The 24,665-nt window shown below is 53.0% G+C and overlaps 1 protein-coding gene across 1 annotated transcript in view; it reads right to left on the bottom strand.

Moving 5' to 3' along the window:
- ASAH1 (N-acylsphingosine amidohydrolase 1) overlaps nucleotides 1-23,991 on the bottom strand; it is a 34,775-nt gene extending 10,784 nt beyond the window's left edge. Inside the window, exons 1-4 of the mRNA XM_069104963.1 lie at nucleotides 23,831-23,991; nucleotides 16,200-16,246; nucleotides 3,032-3,122; nucleotides 1,275-1,361 (exon numbers count right to left, since the gene is read on the bottom strand). Of these exons, the coding sequence (XP_068961064.1) occupies nucleotides 1,275-1,361; nucleotides 3,032-3,122; nucleotides 16,200-16,246; nucleotides 23,831-23,917 (312 nt within the window). The 5' untranslated portion in view covers nucleotides 23,918-23,991. The remainder of the gene's footprint in view (nucleotides 1-1,274; nucleotides 1,362-3,031; nucleotides 3,123-16,199; nucleotides 16,247-23,830) is intronic.
- Between the last annotated feature and the right edge of the window lie 674 nt (nucleotides 23,992-24,665).

The raw sequence follows: 24,665 nt of genomic DNA, 5'->3' as shown, positions 1-24,665 counted from the left end.
TGTGGAGTCTGAATGCACATCAAAGCATTTTCATTTCCTTTGGGCTTTTGGGGTTTTTTTTTTTTATTCTGTTTCTTTTTTCACAAAACAACTACTATGGAAGTGTGTGTAACATGTATAACCTATATCAGATTGCTTGCTGTCTTGAGGAGGAAGGAGGGAGAAAAATTTGGAACTCAATCTTATAAAAAATGAATGTTGAAAACTATCTTTACATGTAATTGGAAAAAATAAATACTATTTACATAAAAATAAATAAATAGAAGAAATGTTGGTTTTAATGCTTTGCTCTCTTAACAACAGGAGAATGGGACAGCAATAAGTTTCTTTCAAAGTCAGGGAGGGAGGACAGAGAGCTTGGAGAGAGAGATGGTGGTAGGGAAAATCTGCTGGAGAAGGGGGTGAGGAGGGGATTGTGCTGGCCTGGTAGGGAGGAGACCATTGGACACAGAAGGGAAGGAGAGATGGCGGGTGATTCTGGGGAGTTTGGAAGTATAGACAGGAGGAAAGCCATCTCCCATAATGGTCTGCTTTCTCAGGGATGGAAGAGGTGAGGACTTCGTTTAGGGTTGGGGCGGGGGGATACCCTGGGACGCTTGAGGAGAGAACAGAGGGTCTAGAACAGCCACTGTGGGGAGTAAGGGAAGAACAGTTGTACAAAGGGCAGGCCAGTGGAGATCAGATGCTATCCATTCACAGCAGACCTTCTTGGCACATTAGGATGACTTTCTCTAGTTTTATTTGGCAGCCTGTGAGTAGGGCTGGAGGCATAGATAACAAGAGTAAGCCAAGGGTGAGGGTCCACAGAAGACCAGGGGAGGGGGGTGGGGAAGGGTAAAGGCGTTGAGTGGCTTGGGGGCCAAACACTGAGGGATGGATGCAGAGCCTGGAGGGACGCAAGGGGCCTTGCAGAGTCCTCCCTGTGGGAGACCAAGGGGGTCTATCCCTGGGGGCAAAGAGGGGGATGGAAGTTGATGAGAGGGGAGGGCACCTTAGTGCACTAGAATAAAAGCAGGCTTGGGTGGACAGGGAGATGGCGTCCAGCACAATGGAATGTCCGGGGGCCAAGAGGTAACGGAGCTGAGTTTGGTGGCCAGGTAGGCTGGAGTCCTAATGCACTCACAGTAACCTCCCAGCGTGGGGCCACAACAGATGGAGGTTGTCCAACCTCTTCTGCCCCGGGGAATGTGGTCACAGACCCCACCGATCCACATGTGCAGGGATGCGCACACATACCCACACAGAAAGGTTACTGTGACAATAAAGCTTCTCACCATGCGTTCATCCACCATCTTCATAAATTTCCCACTAGGAAAGAAAGAGTTCACCATGTTCTTGACATTCTGTATGATATTACGGAGCTAGGACAACAAACAGAGGCACCAGTCAGAAAGGGGGAAGCGCAAGGACACAAGCCAGTGAGAGCATCAGCGACCGGGCGAGGAAGGCCCGACGCTCCCGTTTTACAGATGGGCAAACTGAGGTTCAGAAGGAGAAGCCGTGGGCTCAGCATGGAAGAGTGGGATCCAAGCCCAGGTGCTTGGGTTTGCCTCCAAAGCCAGGGTGGTTTTCTGACTAGAGATAATTAAATTAGAATTCGTATTTCAAGATGACTGCTTGTGAGAGGCAAGTCTAAGTGCATCTTGAAAATCCCACTTTTATCTCTTCTCTCCTGACGCTGAGCACAACCAGAGAGGGCTGAGGGCCAGGCAGCTGGGAAGGGCCTGCCCAAGGAGCCCGGCTGCTCTAGGGAAGCCCCCCCTAGAGGCACCAGGGCCATCTGGGCACTAAAGCATGGCGTTAAAGACTGTAAAGGAAAGCCCAGGGGAGGCCGGGAGTCTGGAGGCAGGGGCTGAGCCCACACACAGATATTTAGAAGCCCCTAACATCTGCCAAGGGCTGCTGACCCTCTAAATCCACTCACATGGCACCCAGGGTGAGGGTGGGCAGGCTAGGCACCAGCAGGCTCGCTGATGGAACAGAGAAAACAGGAGCTCACATGGGTGAAGGGACCCACCCCAGAGGAACAGCTCCCAAGGGGGAAAAATTACCCAATCTCCTACTGGGCCCTAGGCCAAGAAGCCCCAGACTAGGAGTCAGAGCACTGGGCTTCCCATCCCCACCTTGCCCCTTATTTCTTATGTGACCTCAGGTACATCCCTTCCTTCCTGGGGCCTCAGTTTCCCCATCTGTAAAATGGGGAGTTTTGACCAGGGAGCCTATGATCTCATGACACCCACAGTCAAGGTCATTGTAGGCTGGGAGGGCCAGGACTAGTCGAGATGCCGGCAGGCACCCTTGGCTGCACTGTGAGGGCAGTGTGGGCACAGGAGAAGTCTGTGCAAAGAGCAAGTAAGCCCCGGAGGGTATCAGAGCCAGGAAAGACCAGCAACTCTGCCTACAAATATGCCACCCCCAGAGGAAAGGATGACCCCATTCCTGGGGAAATCTCCAGTGACAACATAAACAGTTTATGGAAGCCATTGCCCTGGGGCCTGTGGGCCATGCCATGCCATCCCAAGGTGGGGCATGGGCACGGAGGCCCCGAGCAGGCCCCATAAAGGCGATCCAGGTCATAAACACCAAGGCCAGGCCTAAACCCAGGTCTGTCTCTGGGGCCAAAGCAGGTGCTGATTCCACTGGGCCAACAATTCCCTTTTCCTCCAAAGCCCTGTCTATCCTCTTTCCTCTAAACAGCCTCTTCCTTCTCTGAAATCTTCCTGCACTCATCCGGGCAAAGTTAGTTAACACTGGATGATATAGTAACCACAAAGTAAAAGCGATTTACTCCCCATCAAGACTGCCAGCTCCCAGTCTCTCGCCAAGTTGAGGCCTGGCCAGAGCCAGGCCCTCCAGAAAGCCTGACTTAAAACAACAGCTCAGGCGTGGCTTACTAAACAACGGATCTATGCCCCACTCCCCCACGCAGAAGCATTCTCCAAAGAGTTAATAAACAAGTTACTGCAATGAAACATTTTGTTTAAAAAGTTATACACAACTCTGTTAAGAAGCATGGAAGGCTCTCTCATACCCCTGCTGAGTTGTCTGTCACGACCTCATGCCATCGCTTGTATGGGGGCAGGTCCAGATTGATGGTGTACCAAGGCACTGGACCTCTGTACCTGGAATGAAAACACAGGAATTGCTCATTAAATCCCAAGAAGTCATGTAGAGACAAGTGAGCAGAGCCAGGAAAACGCTGCACAGAGTAGGACGCTCACCCCCAGTGACTGAGCCATTCTGGTCAATACAACAAAGCAAGGCAATACCAAAGGACTTGGGATGAAAAATGCTGTTCACCTCCAGAGAAGGACTGGACAGAGTCTGAATGCAGATCAAAGCACACTTTCTCTTGTTTGTTTTCTTCAGTCTGTGCTTTCGTTTGCTACATGGTTAATGTAAAAATGATTTGCATGACCTCAGCTATACGCCATACATCTACATCAAAGTACTTGCCTTCTGAAGGAGAGGGTTGGGGGTGAAAGGGGAGGGGAGAATATGGAACTCAAATATTTTTAAAACGAATGTTAGAACAAAAAGTATCTTATAGAGCTTAAAAAAATAATAAAAATTCATCTGGAAGAAAAAAAGGTCAAGAATTTCAAGGGAATCAAAGAAAAAAAAATGTAAAGGAAGGTAACCTAGCAGTACCTGATCCTCAAACTATAGTAACCACCAAAATAACCTGGTACTGGCTAAGAAATAGAGCGGTGAATCAGTGGAATAGATTAGGTACATAATACACAGTGGTAAAACACCATAGCAGGGGCAGAGTCAAGATGGCGGAGGAGAAATAGGGCTTCCGCAGGGCTCCTCCTTCCACCTCCTCCAATTCATGTAAAAAGTGACTCTAAACAAACTTTGGGGCTACAGAACCCACAAAATGCCACAGAGAAGCAAACCTCCCCTGATAGCCTGGAAGGCCAACAGGAAGTGGCCAGGGCGGCATATTGGGAGCCAAGCCCAGCCCGGAGGAGCCAGAGATTTTAGCCTCAGGGCAGCCACAACCAGCCTCCAGCTGGAGGGACTTCAGATCACCAAACACTGTGGTGGTTTCCAGAATTATTAACCCATAGATGCTAAGGACAAAGTGTGAGGTCAGTGCAGTGTGAACTTTGGAACCTGGGAGTTCAGGAGTGCAATCTGGTCTTTGCCCCCAGGGACAGAAGCGGCTGAGGTGTGGCGGCTATGCAGCTACTGCCACATGGCTCCTTCAGAGCTCCTGGCCTTCAGATTGTAGGGGGGCCCAGCGACCAGTCTGAGGGGTAATCGCTCTTGCTTTAACCTGCTTGCATCTGAATCACTGTCTAGGGTGGGGGTCCTGGGGTGCATGACCAGTGTGCGAGAGCATGTGGAGACTTCTGAGGGGGCAGCCAACTAATAGCCCAGCAGCTGAGAAAACCCCAGCAATTTGGGATAAAGCTCTCCTGTCCAGAAGCAGAGTTCTACTGTGGCAAAAAGCTCAAAAGTCAAGTAATTAAGTGGCAACATGAGCAAGCAAGGGAAGCAAGGCAAGCGCAGCGGTCCGACTTTGGATTCCTTTTCTGGGGACAAAAAGGATCAAAACATGGAACAGGAGGAAGACAGTGAAGTCAGAACTCCTGTGCCAGAAGCTTCCAAGAAAAGAATAAGCTGCTTACAGGCCATAGAGGAGCTTAAGAAGGATGTTGAAAACCAAATAAGAGAAGTGGAGGAAGAATTGGGAAGATAAATGAGAACCATGCAAGAAAATTATGAAATGAGAGTCAACAACCTGACTGAAGAAAATAACACCTTAAAAAATAGACTAACTCAAACGGAAAAAGAGGCTCAAAAAGTCAATGAGGAGAAGAATGCCTTAAAAAAGCCAAATTTGCCAGATGGAAAAAGAATCTCAAAAGCTCACTGAAGAGAATCATTCCTTCAGAATTAGATTGGAGCAAATGGAAACTAGTGACTTTATGAGAAATCAAGCTACTATTAAACAGATTCAAACAAATGAAAAAATAGAAGGCAATGTGAAATATCTCATTGGAAAACCACTGACCTGGAAAATTGATCCAGGAGAGACAATTTAAAAATTATCAGACTACCTGAAAGCCATGATCAAAAGAAGAAACCAGAAATCATCCTTCAAGAAATTCTCAAGGAAAATTGTCCTGATGTTTTAGAACCAGAGGGCAAAATAGAGGTTGAAAGAATCCACTGATCACCTCTTGAAAAAGATCACAAAAAGAAAACTCCTAGGAATATTATAGTCAGGTTTAGGAGTTCCCAGATCAAGGAGAATATATTACAAGTAGCCAGGAAGAAACAATTTGAATACTGTGGAAACACAATCAGGAGAACACAGGATCTGGCAGCTTCTACACTGAGGTATTGAAGGGCTTGGAATATGATATTCTGGAGGTCAAAGGAGCTGGGATTAAAACCAAGGATCACCTACCCAGCAAAACTGAGTATCATGTTTCAGGGGAAAATATGGTCATTCAATGGAATAGAGGACTTTAAAGCATTCTTGCTGAAAAAACCAGAGTTGAATAGAAAATTTGACATTCAGATACAAAAAGCAAGAGAAGCACAAGAAGGTAAACAGGGAAAAGAAATCATAAGGAACTTATCAAAGTTGAACTATTTACATCCCTACATGGAAGAACAATAATTGTAACTTATGAAACTTTTCTCAGTATGAGAATAGTTGAAGGGAATAGAAATGTGTGTGTGTGTGTGTATACACACACACACACACACACACACACATACATACATATAAATGTCTATACAGGAGGGTATATGGGTGTATGAATACATATGTGAGTGTGTGTATATATGAGTACAGGTATACATAGACAAAGGGCACAGGACCAGTTGAATAGGAAGGGATGATACTTAAAAGGTGAAGTTTAGAGGTGAGAGAGGAATATAATGAGAGGAGATGGGGAGAGACAGAATGGGGTAAATTCTCTCATATGGAAAAGGCAAGGGAAAACTGTTACGATGGAGGGGAAGACAGGAAGGCAAAAGGGAATGAGTCAACCTTATTCTCATTGAATTTGCCTAGGGGAGGGAATGACATACACACTAAATAGGGTCTCTCACCCTGCAGGATAGTGGGGGGGAGGGGTATGAGAGGGGTGATGATGGAGGGGAGGGCAGGCTGGGGTGGAGGGAAGTTGGAAGCACCCACTTTTGAAAAGGGACAGAATCAAAGTAGAGAATAGAACAAGAGAGGGGTGGGATAGGATGGAGGGAAATATAGTCAGTCTTTCACAATATATCCACTATGGAAATATTTTTCATAACTACACATGTACAACCTATATTGAATTGCTTATCTTCCCAGTAAGGGTGGGTGATGAGGGAAGAAGGAAAAGAATCTGGAATTCAAAGGTTTAAAATACAATGTTTATAAAAATATTATTATTATTTTACATGTAATTGGGAAATAAGATATACAGGTACTGGGGCATAGAGATCCACCATGCCCTACTGGAAAGTCAGAAGGGGTATGGGGGAAGATATGGGAGAGAGCAGATTTGAGGGGATATTCAGTGGGATCACTGTTTTGGGGTGGTAGGTAGGGGGAAATGGGTAGAAAATTTGTAACTCAAATTCTTGTGGAAATGAATGATGTAAACTAAAAAATAAAAATATTTTTAAAACACCATAGCAAATGAGTGTTTGATAAATCCAAAGGTCCAGCTCTGGGGTAAGAACTCACTGTTTGACAAAAATTTCTGGGAAAACAGGAAAGCAGTTTGGCAGAAACTAGGAATAGACCAACATCTCACATCATATACACCAAAAGAAGGTTAAAATGGGTACATAATTTCTCATTCATTTTATGTTTAGATTTATCTACATCCAAGAGGGGTAAATTGGAGTTCCCTCTGATATAGTTTCACTGTCTATTTCCTCCTGTAATTCATTTAACTTATCCTTCAAGAATTTAGAGGTGCATACATTTGGTGCATACATTTAGAATACAGATATTCTCTTCTATTTGCCATTTTTAAACCATCCCCTCCTCAAAAGATTTTTTATTTCTGACCACGCCTCCTTTAATCTATCCTCCCTCTTAGCCCCGCAACCTTTCTTAGTCCATTCCTCTCCCACTTATGTGTGAGTGTGTTTGTGTGCGCATGTGCATGCACACACATAGATCCTTCCCCCTTGAACCTGTTAAGAGGAGAGTGGAGAACGTGGAGTTCACATGTTGGTCCCTACTCCCATGACTGTACCTTCTATTGCATCAAGTCTTCCTTGCATTCCTCTTTCACATAAGATGATTGCCCTCATTCTTCCTCTCCCTTCCTCTTTCTCCCAGTGAATCCTTCCTTCTCACACCTGTACTCTTCTTTTGAGATCATCCCAAACTATTCACTCACCCCCATGCCCTCCTTCTGTGTGGAATCCTTCTACCTGTCATGATGAGAAATGTTCTGAGGTGCTATGTTTTGTTTTTGAATGTCAACTTTTCTATTCAGCTCTGGAATGCTTGATCATTTTCATCAGGAAATGCTTGGTCATTTTCTTTCATTAAATATCCATTTTCCCCCTGAAAGATGATACTTAATTTTTCTGGGCAGGTTATTCTTGGCTGTAATCCTATCTCGTTTGCCTTCTGGAATATCATATTCCAAATTCTGGGCTCTTTTAATGTAGTAGCTGTTAAATCTTGTGTGATCCTGACTCTGGCTCCACGGTACTTGAACTCTTTTTGTCTGGCCACTTGCAGTATTTTCTCTTTGACTTAGGAGCTCTGGAATTTGGTTATAATATTCCTGGGAGTTTTCATTTTGGGATCTCTTTCAAGTGACCAGTGGATTCCTTTAATTTCTACTTTGCCTTCTGGTTGTATGATATCTGGGCAGTTTTCTTTATAATTTCTTGAAATATGATATTAAGGCTCTTATTTTGATCCTGGCCCTCGGGTAGTCCAAAAATTCTTAAATTATATCTCTTTGCTCTATTTTCCAGGCTGTTTTCCCTATGAGATATTTCACATCCCCCCCCACCCCATTTTTTCAGTCTTTGACTTTGTGTTATTGTTTCTCAATGTCTCATGGAGTCATTGACTTCTATTTGACCTATTTTAATTTGTAAGGACTTATTTTCTTCAGTATTTTTAAGAAATAATTTTCTTTAGTATTTGTTTGTGTCTCTTTTACCAAGCTGTTGATTATCTTTTCACAATTTTTACATAGTTTTCATTTCCCCCCCAATTTTCCTCTATTGTTCGTATTTTATATTTACAATATTTTTCCCCCATTAAAAAAAACTCTTTTTTTTTTAGCTCTTCTAGGAATTCTGTTGGGTTTTTCTCCAATCTGCATTTTTCTTTGAGGTTTTGACTGTAGATGGTTTCAAGTTATTGTCTTCTGAATCTGTCTTGAGGTTTCCTTCCCCAGAGTAGCTCTTTGTGACTGGGTTCTTTGTTTATTTGTTTGCTCATTCTTCCAGCTTACTTACTGACTTTGGATTTTGTTAGTCTCTACATTTGGGCTCTGCTCACCTCCAGGGGGAGGGAGGGATGTCTGACCTAAGCTTTTGCTACATTCCCAGTTCAGGCTAGGGGCCTATAACTTTTGTTCCTTCCAATGTACTTTGACCAGGGAGAGGTCTGGTCATTGTGCTCCTGGTCTGTGCTCAGCTCTTTACCCAGGGCTAAGGTCCCTGCTCCCTGGCAATCACAATAGCTCTTCTTTTCCTTAGAACTGGGTAATGAGAGGCAGAGCTACCAAATGGAGCCTAACCTTGTTACCAGTGTTGGTACAGGGGTTCTCTGGATGTCTTTCTAACCAGGTATTCAGCATACCACTATTGCTGAAAACAGTCTACAACCAGCACTGCTTCTGTTGTGTTCAGCCTCCATCCCAGTGTCCACAGACCTCTCTTTCTGTCTTCCTAAGCTGTCCTGGGCTGGAAAAATGACTCACTGCGACTTTTTTGTTGGCTTTCCCACTCAGAATTTGGCGCATTTTTTAAAGTTGTTGTTGTGTGTGTGTGTGGGGGGGTGCGGTGTTGGGAGATCTTGGTAAAAATGCAGGCTTCATTTCATCATCTTGGCTTCCTTACATTATAAATGGAAGAGAATCTCAGAGGAAAGAAATTATTCTTAAGGGGGACTGGGAAAGACCTCCTACAGAAGGAGGAATTGGAGCTAGGTCTGGAAGGAAGGCAGGGCAGCCAGGAGGTACAGGTGAGGACACTCCAGGCATGGCAGATAGCAAATTCAAGAAATGGAGAGTCAGTTGTGCAAACAGCCTTAGGTCACTGTGGCTTTCCTGGAGAAGACACAAAGTGGAATCAAGTCTAAGAAGAATGAAGAGGACAGTCTGGGCAATCTGAATGACAAAGGACTTTGTACTGAATCCTGAAGGGAAGAGGGAACCACTAAATCTCACGGCCCTGCAAGGGTGGCATGGTCAGAAGGCTTCAGAAAAATCATCTGTCAATGTGGATGGGAGAGATGCATGTCCAGTCCAATTAGAAGGCTATTGCCATAGGCCAGGAGAGAAGTGAGCGGTTATGAACAAGGCTGGTAGTGTTGAATGGAAAGAAGGGTATGTATGTGAGAGCTGGTGTGAAGATCAGGACAATAAGATTTGGGAATGGACGTGGATATGGTGCGGGGGGGGTGGGGAGGGAAGAGAGAAGAGTGGACAGAGACATCTAGGTTGTGAGGTGACTAGTGCCCTTGATGGTAAGAGGGGAGTTAGGAAGGAAGAGGGGGGAAGATTCGGGGGTGGGGGAGGAGGATAAGTTCACTTTTGGACAGTTGAGTTTGAAATGTCTGTGGGACGGACGTCGAGTTTGAGATGCCTAAGAGGAAGCTGGTGATATGGGAGTGCAGGTCGGGAGAAAGCTGAGGGCGGGATACCGAGATTTGGACCTCATCTGCAGAGAGAGGCTAACTGAACCCATGGGGGTGGTGAAGATCACCAAGGGAGACAACAGGCGACAGTCTTGGGAAATACTCAAGGCCAAAAGGCATGATGAGCGTGAGGAAAGAGCAAAGGAAACTGAGCAGGAGAAGACAGTAAGAGAGCCCAGAAAAGAGAAAACATCCCGAAGAAGGCGCAGCAGAGGGCACTTGGCACTGTCCACGGCTGCAGTGAGGGCACTAGACCTGGCTGCTCCTTTCAGATGAACAACACTGCCAGAAGCCGACTGCAGAGCGAGGGCAGAGGAAGTGGACACCGGTATTGTGACTGCGGCCTTCTCAGTTTGTTTAGCCAGGGAGGGCGGGGAATGAGACACAGCAGGGGGGATGGTTGAATCAAGTGAGATGTCAGGACAGGAGAGGCCTGAGGCAGCAGGAAAGGAGCCCTCGCTGGAGGCTGAATATAAGCCAGAGTGGAGAGGGATCCAAGGTGCCAGGAGAAGGGTCATGTCTTCATGTGAGAACACTGTAAAGAAGGAACGAGTGGCAGAAGGCCCCTGGATGTGATCACGTGAGGAGGAGGGGAGAAGATGGCCCTCACTGTTTTAGTGGAGTAGGAGGAGTGGTCCTCAGCAGAGAGGCCCTGGGAGCCCTCGGGGCAGAGGAGGAAGGCTAGGACGCTTGCTGTGCAGAGTGGCACGATGGAGAAGGGCTGCCTCACCGCAGGAAGGGCGCAGTGGAGGTTAGCTAACACAGGCTTGGAGGGGACCCAGTCACCCTGCTTTTGTGATTTTCTCCAGCCTCATTCAGCAGCATGTGGGTAGGGACAAAGATGGTGGATGGTGGGAGACATCCGAGGCTCAGGCTTGGCAGGAGAAGACCAGGAATAGGATGGGGAGGCAATGGCCTCCAAAGGGTCAAGATGGGGAAAGGAGGAAGGTGACGGCCCAGGAGAAACTGAAAAGGGACCAGAATCGAGGTGATGCCAAAGGACAGGGTCTGGGGTCCAAAGGCAGAAAGATGCAATGATAGTGTATGCTCTGAGCCTTACAGGGAAGGCACGTCTGTGCTCCTTGTCACTGGCTGAGAGGGCGCTGACGTTTCACACCAACCTACCTGAGCACCTCCCTCTTGTCTCTTCTCCATTCCAACCAAGCCCACACACTCATCTCACCCTTAGTCTGCCCCTGCCCCCAATTCTGTGCACCGTGCTCACAGATGGACACTGCCATATTAGCACCATGACCTCCAGTTGGAGGCGGCCCATCTACACATCCTGTCAAGGGAGACGTTATGCCTTGGTCAGGGGTGCTGGCACACCCCAGTGACTGAGCCTGGGTCAAAGGCAAACAGAACGATTTTTACCTACTGATGGTTACCAGTGTCTCCACTGTAATTTGCGTAGAGCCTGCCAATCAAATGGTCACTGGCTTCAGTCACAGGTGGCTCAGCCTCCTCCCAAGGAGTGCTCCCCAGGGGACAGGGACGTAAGTGAGTACGACAGCCTGTGTCCAGCCTTACTAAAGGCCTTCTCTCCATGTCCCACAGCAGCATGGAGGCATGACCGCTGGGGTCTCCAGGACAGCCAAGGAGGTGCCAGCCACCAGTGGATCACATGGCTCTCTGCTGCCTGAGGAATGACCCATCCAATGAAGGGAAGGGAGGCTCCCTACCAAGTGGGCTAAAGGACTTTGGAGCTATAGCAGCTCATGAAGACCCTCACTCAAAGGCCCAGGAGTCAGCTACAGGGGCAAGCACTTGCCCTTAAAGCACAGAATGCCCTTGAAGCTCCTGTGTCTCACGGCACCAACATCAACTGAACAGCCAATTAAACGGGACAGGAACTACCTCCTAAAGGGGCTCCACCCAAAAGCTTGCCCGTTCTTTTGACCTCCAAACTTCTCATGCTCCCGTCACAGAACCTCAGGACTTCAGTGACTAATTCAGCTGAGGTCTCCATCATCATCCAGTCTTGGGTTGGAGACCCCTGAGGGAGGGCAGCCACCACCTCTTGGGCACTGCTTGGGACCCTCAAAGACTGCCCAGTTAGGTCATCAAAGAAACGCTATCTTTACTAAGGCAGGACATGAGAACATAAGCAGGAAAGGGAAGCACCAGATGAATGGTGGGCTGAGGGGCTGTTCTCTCCTCAGCACTGTGGCCTCAGCTCGCTCCCTCCGGATGCCCTCTGTTGTGGCTGAGGTCATGGTCTGTGAGCTTCAGCGTGTGGGAGGCCCCTCACACTCACTTTGGCCTCACGGAATCTTGGGCTCCTTCAGAACGCAGCTCCACAGCCATCTTCTGCCCCTCCGCCGCTTGTGGCCGCCCCCCAATGATTGCCTCCCCTTTTGTTTGGGCCATTCACACTAGACCTGGGATTGATTCCACTGGAAGAAAGGTCTAGCCACATGATATGGCACCTGCTCCTTGGGAGACCCTCCCTGAGAGTCTCCCTGGTAGGACTAGAACTCGGGTCACCACAGCTCCGAGGCTGGCTCTCCATCCCAGGATCAGTGCACATTTCCTCCCCTAGTTGAGTGTGAGCTCCTCGAGGGCCAGGGGAGCTTCACTTTTATAAAAGCCCTTTGCAAGGAAGAAAGGTCCTTCTCCTGGTAGTGGGGTGTGGTGGGGAAAGCCCCCCAGCTCTGCCTCCCACCTCAGATGGTTGCTTCCGGGGACCACTCCCTGCCAGCTGCAGATCTGCATGGCCTGAGGATCCCTCTGCCTGAAGGAAACCAGACGGTGATGCCGCAAGCATTTCTTATCTAGCTGTGTGTGTACATCCAGAAAGAGGGAGTCGTTCTGAGCCAGAGAAGGCTAGGGGAAGAGTAAGCGAAAGGAGGATGGGCGGCCAGGCGAGGAGCTGGCCCTGGGTGAAGAGGGCAGCCCAGCCCAGTGCGACTGCCGCCCCGCAGGACAAATGTGGAACGCATTCTTCACCACAGACACGTGCCAGCTCGGACAAACCACGGGGGGAGCGTGCCGCCGCGGGCACCGCACGGAACACATTCCATCCCTCCTCACTCCACAGTCCAAAGATGCCTGTGCCCTAATGAGGAACACGGGGACACGCAGCAGGTCCAGGCCAGGATGCCTTCTCTCTTCCCCAAAACACGCCACTTGGAGAGAGTGCCAGGGACAGCACAGCTCCCTCAAGTCTCACATCTGTCTCCCTCCGCTCCCAGGGGAGGTGGCCGCTGTCCAAGCCCATGGCCTGGCATCAGACTGGCCTCACACCCAGCAGCCAGCACTCTGCCCCCAAACCTCCTGAGGCCCCGAGGGCCTCAACTATCAAGCTCAGAGCCTGCAGGACCCTTGCCAAGCCATCCTGTTGGCCTTTCCTCCTCTGCCATGCACCCTGCCCTCTGCCATGCACCCTGCCCTCTGCCATGCACCCTGCCCTCTGCCATGCACCCTGCCCTCTGCCATGCACCCTGCCTTCTCCCTGCACTGCCAACTCACCCTTCTCCACATACAGCATTCCACCTCCCATCTGCATGCCTTGGCAGAGGTTCCTCCCCACCTGGAATGTGCCCTCCTTCACCCTGACCCTGTGCACATCTGCCTTCCTTCAGGACCGCCTCCTTCCTGAGACCGAGGCCCTTTCCCCAGGGGCTCAGACCCTGTCCCTGGAAATTTCTGCATCGGCTTTCTAGAGCCATTGTACTGACTTTGCTGTGCACAGTTTCTCCAATAGAATGGCAGTTCCATGAGGGCAGGCATTGTTTTGGGGGTCTGGGTATCTCCAATGCTTCCCATAGGGCCTAGTACACAGCAGGTATTTAATAAATGCTTCAAGAGCCATTCCTCTCTCTCTACTTTCTTCCTCTCCACTGGCTCCTTCTAATCTGCTTCCAATGGGTTCATCTCCCTAATCTTTGGAGAGGAGTCCTTGGACCCTTCTCCTCTCCCCCTTACCACCCTCCCCCAGGGCCAAGGCTCTGTCACCCAGCTCCAAAAGCCAAAGGCCCTATCCTCCAGTCCTTGTCCTCACTGACCTCTCTGCAGCTTCTGAGTCCGTCATGCTTTCTGTCTGACTTCAGAGTCTCCTGTCTGTCCACTGTTCCTCTTCCCCACCCCTTAATTTGTCCAACATTCTATTTCAAAAGCGTCCCTGGGGAAGGCTGTCGTTCCTGTAGCTGTAAGAGCCAAGTGGAACGCTGTGGCAAGGGCAGTGTTCATTGCCAATTTGGAAAGCCTGGGTGGCGTGGGGGATTGAGAAAGGCCTGTCAAGGTTAGAGAAGGCAGAAAAAAAACAAAGCCCAAGCAAAGAGACACCTTCTTTCCTGACAGGACTGTTCTAACTAACCCTTATTTCCTAAAGAGGACGAAGAGAGCTCTCACAAGACTGTCCCTCTATCCTGGTGGGCGAGACCACTCTTAGGAGTGAAGAAGCCGCAGTGTGAGGGGGTGAGGGGACTCTGGTTGTGGTCACGGCCAAAACAGTGTTGCCAGCCACGGCCGTTCTATCACTGATTTCACTTTTAACAAGCTGTATGTTCAGTTATTTTAACACATTTGGTCATGGATGAAATGGAGTGAGAGCTCTGACTAACGGATCAATGAGCGAGAGTCTGCAATTGTACTAGCTGATGAGAAAATACCTAAACACAGCCCTTGGTTTAGCCTTAAATTCAGGATGATGGAAGGAACATGGCCATGAGCCGCACCCTACAAGGGAGGCCAGTGACCCACGTAACTGCTGCGTGTGGGCATCGGCCTTAAAGCCCTGTGATGTCGGACTAGCCCTGGGAGACTGACTCTCCACGGTCCTCTTCTCACATCTGTCCACACTCTCCCTTGGCAATGTCCATCATTCCCAGAGCTTCACCTTATTGTAGAGGAGAGCCGGCGCCCTCGGCACCTCACCTGTCGGTGGGCATCCCACCTGGAGGTCCTTCTGCACTGAGCTCAGAGTCTCAGGCACCTTCTGGAGCCCACGGTCTCAGGCCCCAAGGCCCACTCCTCCCTCCTGCCTGTGACATCCTGTCTGCAGCCCATCTGTTCACGTGGCTTCCATGTTTAGAAGGCAGGCATGACCTCTGCCTCTTCCCCTGCCCTCTTCTCCCCTCCCTGCTCAGGTAGAATCTGTTTTGACCAACGGCTGCTGCCTTGGCCTTGGGTCTCCGTGGGTCCCTTCCTCTCGGCTTCCAAAGCCAGCGTCCTGGGGCGGGCAGAGTCTGGAGATCTCTCCTGTGCTCTTCCAGCTCCAGTCAGTGGATAAACCTTTATCAAGTCCCTCCTCAGGACCAGGCACTGGGCTAAGTGCCTCTATCCCATCCTTCCTACTGTTAAGAGAAAGCTTTTTCCCTATGTACCAACCTGGTCATGACCATCCTCTGATCAGAAAACCCATAAGTTTCTGACTATTTAGAGAATGCTGAAGGCCAAGGAGGAGGGAGTCCTGGGGAGGCTCGCCCATACAAGGGGAGGGGAGAATGCGGTGACCAGGAGCTCACCAGGCCATCCTGTATTAGCCTGGGACTTGCTGCTCACCACTGAGAGCCCTCCTCCTCCAGGAATCTCCCCTGATCCCCCTCAGCCCTCACACCACGCTCTTCCCTGATCAGGTGCCTGGGCATTGTCTCGGGTAAGCTCCTCCAGGGCCTGACACAGGACCCTCCACACAGGATGACAGCAGCCAGCTCAGGTGTTTGCGATTTTTCTGCAGGGCATGAAGGCTGATCCCTGTCCACTCCCATCGGAGCAGGGTCTGCCAGGGGTTATAGGCAGGACATCCTGTGACCCATGAGCATGCCAAATGGGATGCAGAGATGAAGGGAAGGGTTGGCGCCCTGCTGCTCACAATCCATAAGTCTGGGACCAGGCAAGCCACGAGGCCCCTGAACCTGTGAGACTCCGGGGAGGGAGGCCCGGAGCTCCCCTGCCGCCCCACTGCTGAGTCCACTGGCCACTGATGGCCCTCTTCTGCTCCCTCAGGCCTGTGCCCTGGCCAGACCCAGAAATAAGCATTCCTGCAGCCACCATTAGGTGCCAAGCTTGGGCTCGTGTTCTGGATGGGTGGGCAGGGAAATGGGCCTTCCTTGCTAACACCTTTTCCTTTCCCTAAGATCTTTGGGGCGTGGATGAGAGAGAGGCTCACAGGATTCACAGGATCTGATGTTTGGAGCCTGAAATGGGCCTTGGAGACCCTGGCGTCCAGACCCCTTGTTCTGCAGAGGAGGGGATTGAGGCAGAGAGGTTCACAGCTCAGAAAGTGTCTGAGGCCAGCTGGGAACCCAACTGTCGTCCTGACCGCAAGGCCCACTCCCGATCCCCGAGGCCACAAGAGGGAAAACCACGCCAAGACCCAAAGGATCACGGCTTTACTCACGTGGGCCCAGAAGGAGGGTACGTTGCTTTCCTGCAGCTCTCCGTCCACTGTTAAAAAAGAAGAGAACATTGCCTCAGAGCAGATTGTTGGCTCCTGAGCCAGGATCTGAGCCCTTCTCTCCTACTGAGATCCAGCTGGGCGGTGCAGGGGTCAGCACGGGGCCTGGGGTCAAGGAGACCTGAGTTCAGATCTCCCCTCCCTTACTAGCCAACTGACCCTGGGCAAGTCGCTGACTCGGCCTGCTTCCGTTCCCCTATCTGTGAAATGGGGATGATAAGAGCACCGGTCCCCTGGGCTTGTCATGAGGGTCAGGTGAGACAGCTCGCACAAAGCACTTGGATTACTATTCCCATTGTTAAGAGTTTCAGCCGGTGGTGCAGTGCCAAGGGCGCCAGGCCTAGAGTCAGGGAGTTCATATCCAGCCTCAGACAATTCTTGGCTGTGTGACCCTGGGCAAGTCACTTCACCCTGTTTGCCTCAGTCTCCTCCTCTGTAAAACGATCTGGGGAAGGGAATGGCCTCCGTTCCAGTGTCTCTGCCAAGGAAACCCCAGATGGGGTGGAGGGCAGTCAGACAGGACAGAAGACAAACTACAAGAACATCCTGGCCATGTCCCCAGATCGGTTCCAGCTTAGCTTTCCAATGTTTTGAGGTGAGGCTTGTTCCTGAAGGCTGGGAAGAGGCCACCCCCACCACCCTGCCTGGGAGGGCCCAGGGCCAGCTTACAAATGAGAAGGCTGGAGCTCCCAGAGAAGAAATGACCTCGCCAACGTCACCAGTGCCCTGGCCACAGGACAGCCCCCCAGGCCTCCCACTCTCTGCCCTCTGCTCCCCTCCCTCGTTGGAGGTCTGCTGACGTCCACATCCACACAGGCCACTCTTCTAACCCACCGTCCCTCAGCCCCCCAGCTCTGGGGTCGTTCATCCCTCTCCTACATCCCCAGGGCCCAACCTCCTCCCCAAAGTGCTCCCCCAGGACTGGGCTGAGGTGCACCTCTGGGCCTTCTACCCCTCCCTCCTTAGAGGCATGGAGGGAGGGGCTGCGGACTCAGCTCCATCCATCCCCAAAGCCTGGCACATACAGGGCATGCTCGTTAGCTGTGTTTCCGCAATTATTTTTATCTTGGCCTGAGCACTTTCCCTATGGGGTGGAATCTCCTAAGGGCCCCATGGACTTGCAGCCAGGCCTTTAACTGGCAGTGTGAATGAAGGATTGCAAGGCCAGGAAGTCCCGGCCAGGAGTCCCGAGCCACAGCCGCTTAGAAGGGGACGGGACACTGATGGGTGGAGGAAGAGAGCTGGGCAGAGCGCCAGCAAGGCGGAGGTCAGGGCTGAGCAGAGCAGGAAGCACTAAAGGAGTAATTGTGCATTCCTCAGGGCAGCAAGGTGGCTCAGTGGGTAGAGGGCCGGGCCTGGGTCAGGAAGCCTAGACACTGACTGGCTGTGTGACCCTGGGCAAGTTACTTCACTCTGTGGGCCTGTTTCTGCATCCGTCAAATAGCTGGACAAGGACATGGCCAAGCCCTCCAGCATCTCTGCCAAGAAAGCCCCCGCGGAGTCGCAGAGAGTCAGGCACAGCTGAAGAACACATTCCTTGTTTCTTCTTTGGGCAGGGTCGGGGCAGGGGGCAGGGTGGGAGATCTAAGCCAAAGGGCTTCAGCAAACATGCGGCTCTGAAGGCCGTAGGGAAAAGGACCCAGACTGCACACAGCGGCACATCACGGTTCACTAAGTATTTCCTTCCTTAAAACCATGCAGGGAAGTACTGGAAATAGCTTTGCCCTGTTTTACAGGTGAGGAACTGAGGGTCCATGAGGCAAGTCTCTCTCTTGCCATGGTCAGTCCCCACTTTGTGACTCCCTGGGCAGGGCATCCCAAACAACTTACTGTTCCCCCAGGGCCCAGCCTTCACTCGTCAAGGCTGTGCCCAGGTCCCCAGGGCTTATGGCTAGAAAGGGCCCTTCTTCTGTCACCTTGCCCAAGGTCAAATGAAGTGTCAGAGGCTGGATTAGAAGCCTCTGCTCGGCACCCTGGACCTCCTCTAGTGGGCTAAGGAATGTGAAAGGCCACTCTGCGGTGACCAGAGAGCACTACCTGCCAGTGGGAACTAGGCTCTCTTCCTTGAGAGTGGCCAGGATGGAATTCTCTTTCCAAATTATCTCTGGAGGGTTTTTAGCAAAAGTGGGTGGGTTAAAAACTGGAGTGGAAGGGAGAGACCTCCTAACACCTACGTGACCTGCGGCCTGGGACACTCCCCATCCCTACAGCGAAGGCTTAGCCTCCTTTTTCTACAGCCTCACTAGACACTAAGTGCTGGCTGGGCAGGCCAGGGTGTGGCCTTAAGGATTGTCAGTGCAGGGCAAAGGACAAGACACAGAGACGCCGAAATCCTGTACAATCCTGTTCAATCCTGTACAATCTTGCATGTTCGGTAAGCCAGAGAGGCCCAGAGATCCAAACAACACATCACCGAAGGTGTGTTTGACCCTGGGACAATCTGAGCTGCCCTTGGGAGGTAGTGAGCTCCCCATGGCTACAAGTCTTCAAGCACAGTCTGGATGGAGGCCCAGGGATATGACGGATGGGACCTGGTGAAGTTGAGTCTGCTGTATCGTGGGGTCTCCTGCAGTTCTAGGAGTGCAGCTGAGGAAGGAAGGGCTGAGGACCAGAGAGAATGGAGGTGTGGAGGCGGGGAGCCTCCTTACTTTCTGGGTGCTGCCAAGGCCAGATGTTCAGCTGACGTGCCTGTGGGCACAATGACTTCGAGGTTCCACAGCATCCTTTAAGCTGGGCACTCAGACCTGAACATCAGCCAGTTACCGGGACAGCAAACACTCCAGACACTCCAGGGTGGCCACAGGGCCGAGGGGCCCCTTCTGAGCTGGTGCAGGCTCACCCCAAACTTCAGCTCATCCACAGGGAGGGGAAGGGAAGAACAACCCTGCATCCGACAAGGCCGGGAGCCCAGGAGGAGCAGGCCGACCCACGCGGGGGGAGGCCCCAGTCCTGTGGGAGGCACCGTCCACAGGCTGGATGCTAATGCCCCCAGCACCAGTAAGAGCCAGGTAGTGCGAGGAGGCAGACTGCCCTCCAGAGACAGGGAGAGAGACACAGGGAGAGCCCTGGCAGAAGGCAAAGCATGAAGAAGCTTAGGAGACAGAGGTCTGGGTCTGGAGGCAGAAAGGTCTGGGTTCAGATCCTGCCTCAGACACTCCATGCTGTGTGAGTGTGCCGTCACCTGGCCTCAGCCCGCCTCAGTCTCCTCTTCTGCAAGATGAGGGTGGTTGGCAAGGAGCCTTGCCTCCCAACGTGTCTATGAGGAGGGAAGGAGGCTATATTTGTAGCGTCTGCAAACCCTTCATGGCTCTAGAAATGCTGACCACTGATGTTAGCAGGTATCAGGGGTGGGCATGCCAAGGACCACCTTGGCAGCGGGAGGAAAGGACACCACCTGGCATTTTTGGAAGCCATGACAAGCTTGGTTAAGAAGGACTGTGTATCAAGGGAGGCCTTTGTTTCTAAGCACAACAGCCAGAGTCTGTTCTCTGCTAAATACAGGACAGCCAATAAGTCATCCATGCATGGCCGGCCTTAACAGAAACAGGAAGTGGCCAGGAGAAGGAAGACCGTCCTGGGCTGACAGAGGAGAGAGGGGAAGGAGAAGGGAGGGCAGCGGCTGCTCTAATATAGGATTCGAATACAGAAAGAAGCAAAGCCGGGAGAAAAGGGGCCAGGAGCCATCCCCACCCCCTGCATGTGGGAGGGACAGGAGACCAAGGGCTCAGAAGAGCCCAAGGAGGATGGGACACCCTCAAAATGAAGTCTGGAAATCAGAGAGACCAGCGAGCTTGGCTGGCAAAACTGTGGCCCACACAAGGGAAGCCATCATCACTGAGAGCCGGCACGGCCCCTGGGCAGATGGTGACTGGACCAGGAGCCCAAGGGAATAGTGTAGACCTAACAAGGGCTTTTGATTTCAGCATCTGACAATGCCAGTCGTGCTCTGCTTGTGGATGGAACAGGGTTATGTGAGCGAATTGGGAGTCTAAGCCAATCACAGAGAGAGATCTGGGAGCGATAGGAAGACTCAGAGTTGCCGATAATGGGCGGATGTCCGCCTGGAAGGAGGTCTTCAGCGAAGTCTTGACCTGAGCCTGGCCAACATTTTATCCAATGACAAGGACAAAGGCATGAATGGTGGGCTTATCACATCTGTGGATGGCATAAGCCTTGGAAGGGGGCTGGGATGGGGGCCCTCAGGCTCAGCACCCAAAAGATGGCTCGACTGAGGGAGAGAGACGTGGACAGGGACGTGGGCATGATCCCGAGAACCTCCTTTACAAATACAGGATGGCCATGCCCCAGTGAGACGAGTCCACATAAAAAACAGCAACAAGCTGAGAGAGCCAGCAGAGAAGCTCCCACTGAGGAGGGAGGAGGAGGGGGACACTCCAGCTGGCCTTGGCCTTAGGGTGCTCACATGTGGGCTCCTGAGCTCTAGACTGGGAGCCAGGCTTCAGGACAGACAAGACAGCATGTCAGAAGAGCGTGGGCCAGGACAAAGACTGAGGCAAGGGACGCTTAGCCTGGAATAGACGTGACCTGAGAGGAACGACGCGGGGTGAGCAAGCACCTGTGGACTGGCAGCTGGCCCCAAAGGGTAGATAGAGCAGGGAACAGTGCGAATGACAGGAAGGAGGGAGCCCCCTCTCTGGAAGCCTCCAGACACTTGGACGCTGGCTCAAGTGCACGCTGGTTCCCCACAAAGCCGCCCTCTGACACTTAGATGCACTACAGAAATGACCTGGACTTTCACAGGCGACAGCAGAGGACACGCTCTGGAAGGATCCACTGGGCTGGAAATCTATTTTGTGCTCAGGACGCTCACAGGAGCCTTGACAAACATGCCCAGCAAAAGTGGTCTCCCCCTGCTGAAGAGCATAGACTGACGAGAGAGAATACACCCGGACTTTGTGTATGGGCTGAGAAGCCATCCCATGAGGAGGCCCTGAACAGCAGGCACCTGACAACAGCTGTTTTCTCTTCTCTAGTCCAAACCACCGTCGGTGCCTCCAAAGACTGTCCTGCCCCAGTGGCCAGGCCGTGGGCCTCAAAGTAGCCTTGCCCAGAGGGGGCAGGCACCCAAGGGCACTCAAGTGAGCAGGCTTCCCTCTGGGCCCAGCTCCAGCACCGGCTCCTACAGGAGGCCTTTTGGTCTTCATCCCCCAGATGTTCTATCTTCTCCCTGTGCCTGCGCCCCCCCCCCCCCCCCCCCCCCCTCATTTACCTTGTATTTACTTATATGTGAATATGTGGTTTCTAGTTAAAAAAGACAAGAAAGGTAAGCCCTCTGAGGGCAGGGACTGAATTTTGTCTCTGCATCTTTAGTGCCTGGCATAGGCCCTGACCCCATGGCTGAGAAAGAGACCCAGGAATGAGATGCTACAGAGATCCCAGAAAAAACCTTGTCCACCAATCAATCATTAATTCCAGGATTATGGGCCACGCTATCCATCAAGGCCCTGGGCCCCATGAAATGAGTGGGTGTCTCCTCTGATGGGGACCCAGGCAGCAGGCATTCATGTGGGTGGGGATTCCCTGCCAATGACCTTGTCTGCTGGTGCCCATTTCTCCTAGGGTACAGAAACAATTCACAGCAGCAACCAACGGAGGGTTACCGTGCTGCCGCTGACAGCCCCAGTGTGGCCCAACCAGTCTGTCACGATGGCGCCCGGCAGCCCATCCAGCCACCACACAGCAAGCCTCTAAAGGCCCCACGGGGATTCAGAATAAATGTCACTCTCTGACTGTTCTCAAAGGGAGGACAGCGTGGTTCCTTCCCCCTCAAAGGGATGTCAGCAATAGCTAAGCCCCTTTATCAAAAACAAAACCAAGAAGCTACAGAGATCCAAGAGAGAGCACGGCTGATGCCAGGAACCCGGGAACTCGACCAGTTCATGTGTGTGGAAGGAGGCGATGTGTCAGTGCAGGGTCTCTGTGTGCACTAATGCCGGCAGAGGAGAGCTCCCCGCAGCCCCAGACATGGGGGAGCCGGCCCTGCAGCCCCGGAGAGAGGAGCCTGGCCGGGTCCTCCATCTCCACTCCCCTGCAGAACCTCCCCGACTCGTTTGCAAAGGAGTGTCGCCAGGAGGCTACTGGTATGCCTATAGTGTGACCAGCCTGGCCGGTCATCCCGCCTTGACTCTGAGTCCCTTCTGGAACCCCTAGTCCAGAACTCCTGGAGGTGTGGTGGAGAACCATCACTCCAGTCCAATGATCCTCTTGTGGAAAGAAAATTAGAGGACAGAATGCCCGGGCGTGGGTGTCCTGCACCCTGTGTGCCCCTCTGCCAGCGGGATCCTGGCAGGGCTGGTACAGCCCTCCCCTACACTCTGCAAAGGGGAAAACCAGAGATGCCCCTGGAGATGGGGGGCTACCAGACCTCTATGTCCCCTGTGCCCACACACATCCACACTAAATACCCACATGGGTACAAAGCTGTGGCCCCCATTGGAACACAAGCTCCTGTCTCATCGTGGTCTTTGAGTCCAGCACAGAGCCCGGCACACGGGGGGCATTTCACAGAAGCTTGCTGAGGAAGGTTCTGAGGCTGAGAACAAGAATGGGGGTGTCCCCGACAGAGGCGAGGAGGTTCGCAAGGGTTTGGGGTTCTGGGGGAGGTGGCGACTCTACTTTGCCGCAGGCTGCGCTGGATACCCTCAGGACCCACGGGTGAACATGTCCAGCGGGGGCTCGGAGCTAGGCAGCAGGGAGAGGGAAGGAACGCGCATCACAGATGCCAGAGTCCGAGCAAGGCCAGGCTGCGGGGGCACCCCGGGCTGTGACCCGAGCCAATGCAGGAAGGAAGGGCTCGCCCGACCCAGAGCCCCAGACCGGACCGGAAGATCCCTCTAATGAGGCCACAGGCGGCCGGTCCAGCCCTCACTCCACAGAGGAGGAGGATCCACAGAAGGGCTGGCCAAAGCCAAACCCAGGAGCCTGGGGGCTCCCAGGACACGCAGCGTTCCCCAAACCTCAGCCTCCCCTGCGCAGCTCCGGGGTCCTCCCCCCCGCAGGGGCTCAGCCTGTGCTTGCAGCCGTATCCCTCTGCCCCTGCAGGACCCGGCTCTGAATGCCCAGAGGAGACAATTGGTGGGCGGAGCTGGGAAGACCCCTGCGGAGGAGGGCCGGGCCAGGACCACGGACAGCTCCGAGCCCCGCCACGCCCCCTCCCCAAAGAGCAGAAGCCGGAGGTGAAGCGTCCCAGCATCCAAGCGGCTCTGCCCCACGGACCAGTCCGGTCACTCGGCCAGTGGGGTCACGGGGGGAATGGGGGGGGGGGGGGGGGGATGTACCGGGGGTAGGGGGGAAGAGGAGGGTGCCCCGGGGGGCTGCCCTGCTGATCAGCCCCGGCAAGCTGAAGAGGGGCCCGAGCCCCCAAGAGTTAAAGGATCCCTACCGCTGGCCCCCGTGGTCACCGCCAGCCCAGCAGAAGGGGGCCGGGGGCGACCCCGGGCAGTCACCGCGGGGGGCACCCGCGCCCCCTCCCAGGAGCCGCAGCCCCCTGCCCGCCCCGGCCTGCCGGTCCCTAGCACCTGGCAGGGCCCTGTCCCCCGCGGCGCGGGCCTCACCGGGGGCGCTTGCTGGGCCAGCACGCAGGCCGTGGCCAGGGCCGCCACCGCCAGGAGGGCGCAGGAGAAGAGCTCAGGGAACCGCATGCTCGCGCTGCTGCCGCCGGCCCTTCCGCCAGTCACTCCCGGGCCTCCCCTGGGGCCCCACCCGCCCCACAGTCTGCGCCTCACGGCGGCCCCGCCCCGGACCGCACCACCCGAGAGTGGCCCGGGGGAGCCCTGCCCACATAGCCTCGAGGGAGCGGCCTCTCCGCCCTTGCAGCCGCCCGATGTCTCCCCCGCCTCCCCCGCCGTCGCTCCGACTATGGTACGGCCCGGGCCTGACTGACCGGGCCCCGCTCCCCAGCACTTGCGAAGGGCGGGGCCTCGGAGGGATGCCGCAAAGCCATTGGCCCAGCCAGTCCAGGCCCCGCCTACCGAAGGAGGGGGGGAGGGAGGGAGCTAGAGTAGAGAAACTGACCCAAGCGAGCTGGAGGAACCCCAGTGCCCCGCCCCCGCTCCGCAGGCGGCCTACCTGGGTTCAGATGCGGCCTGAGCCCGGCGCCAGGGCTGGTCCTCCGGCCCATGCAAAGACGCAGAGTAAAGGAACATCTAATGGGGGGAGCGGGGTGAAGAGCGACCCCAGGCAGCCGCACCCCACCCTCCTCGTGTTCCCCCCTCCCTGAGGGGGTCTGGGGACAGTCCCCTGGTAGTGCTGAGCCCAGACACTGGGGTGGACAGGTGCACGGACGGACGAACGGATGTATGGTGAATGGATGGATGGACGGATGGATGGATGGATGGATGGATGGATGGATGGATGGATGGATGGATGGATGGAAGGGTGGGTGGATAG

The sequence above is a fragment of the Petaurus breviceps genome, unplaced genomic scaffold (assembly GCF_028583685.1).
Source record: "Petaurus breviceps papuanus isolate PSGF00001 unplaced genomic scaffold, PetGlider_PUasm1.0 689, whole genome shotgun sequence".
In the NCBI taxonomy this organism is placed as follows: Eukaryota; Metazoa; Chordata; class Mammalia; order Diprotodontia; family Petauridae; genus Petaurus; species Petaurus breviceps.
Note: the sequence above shows the minus strand (reverse complement) of the source record. Positions and strands in the feature narration are given on the sequence as shown.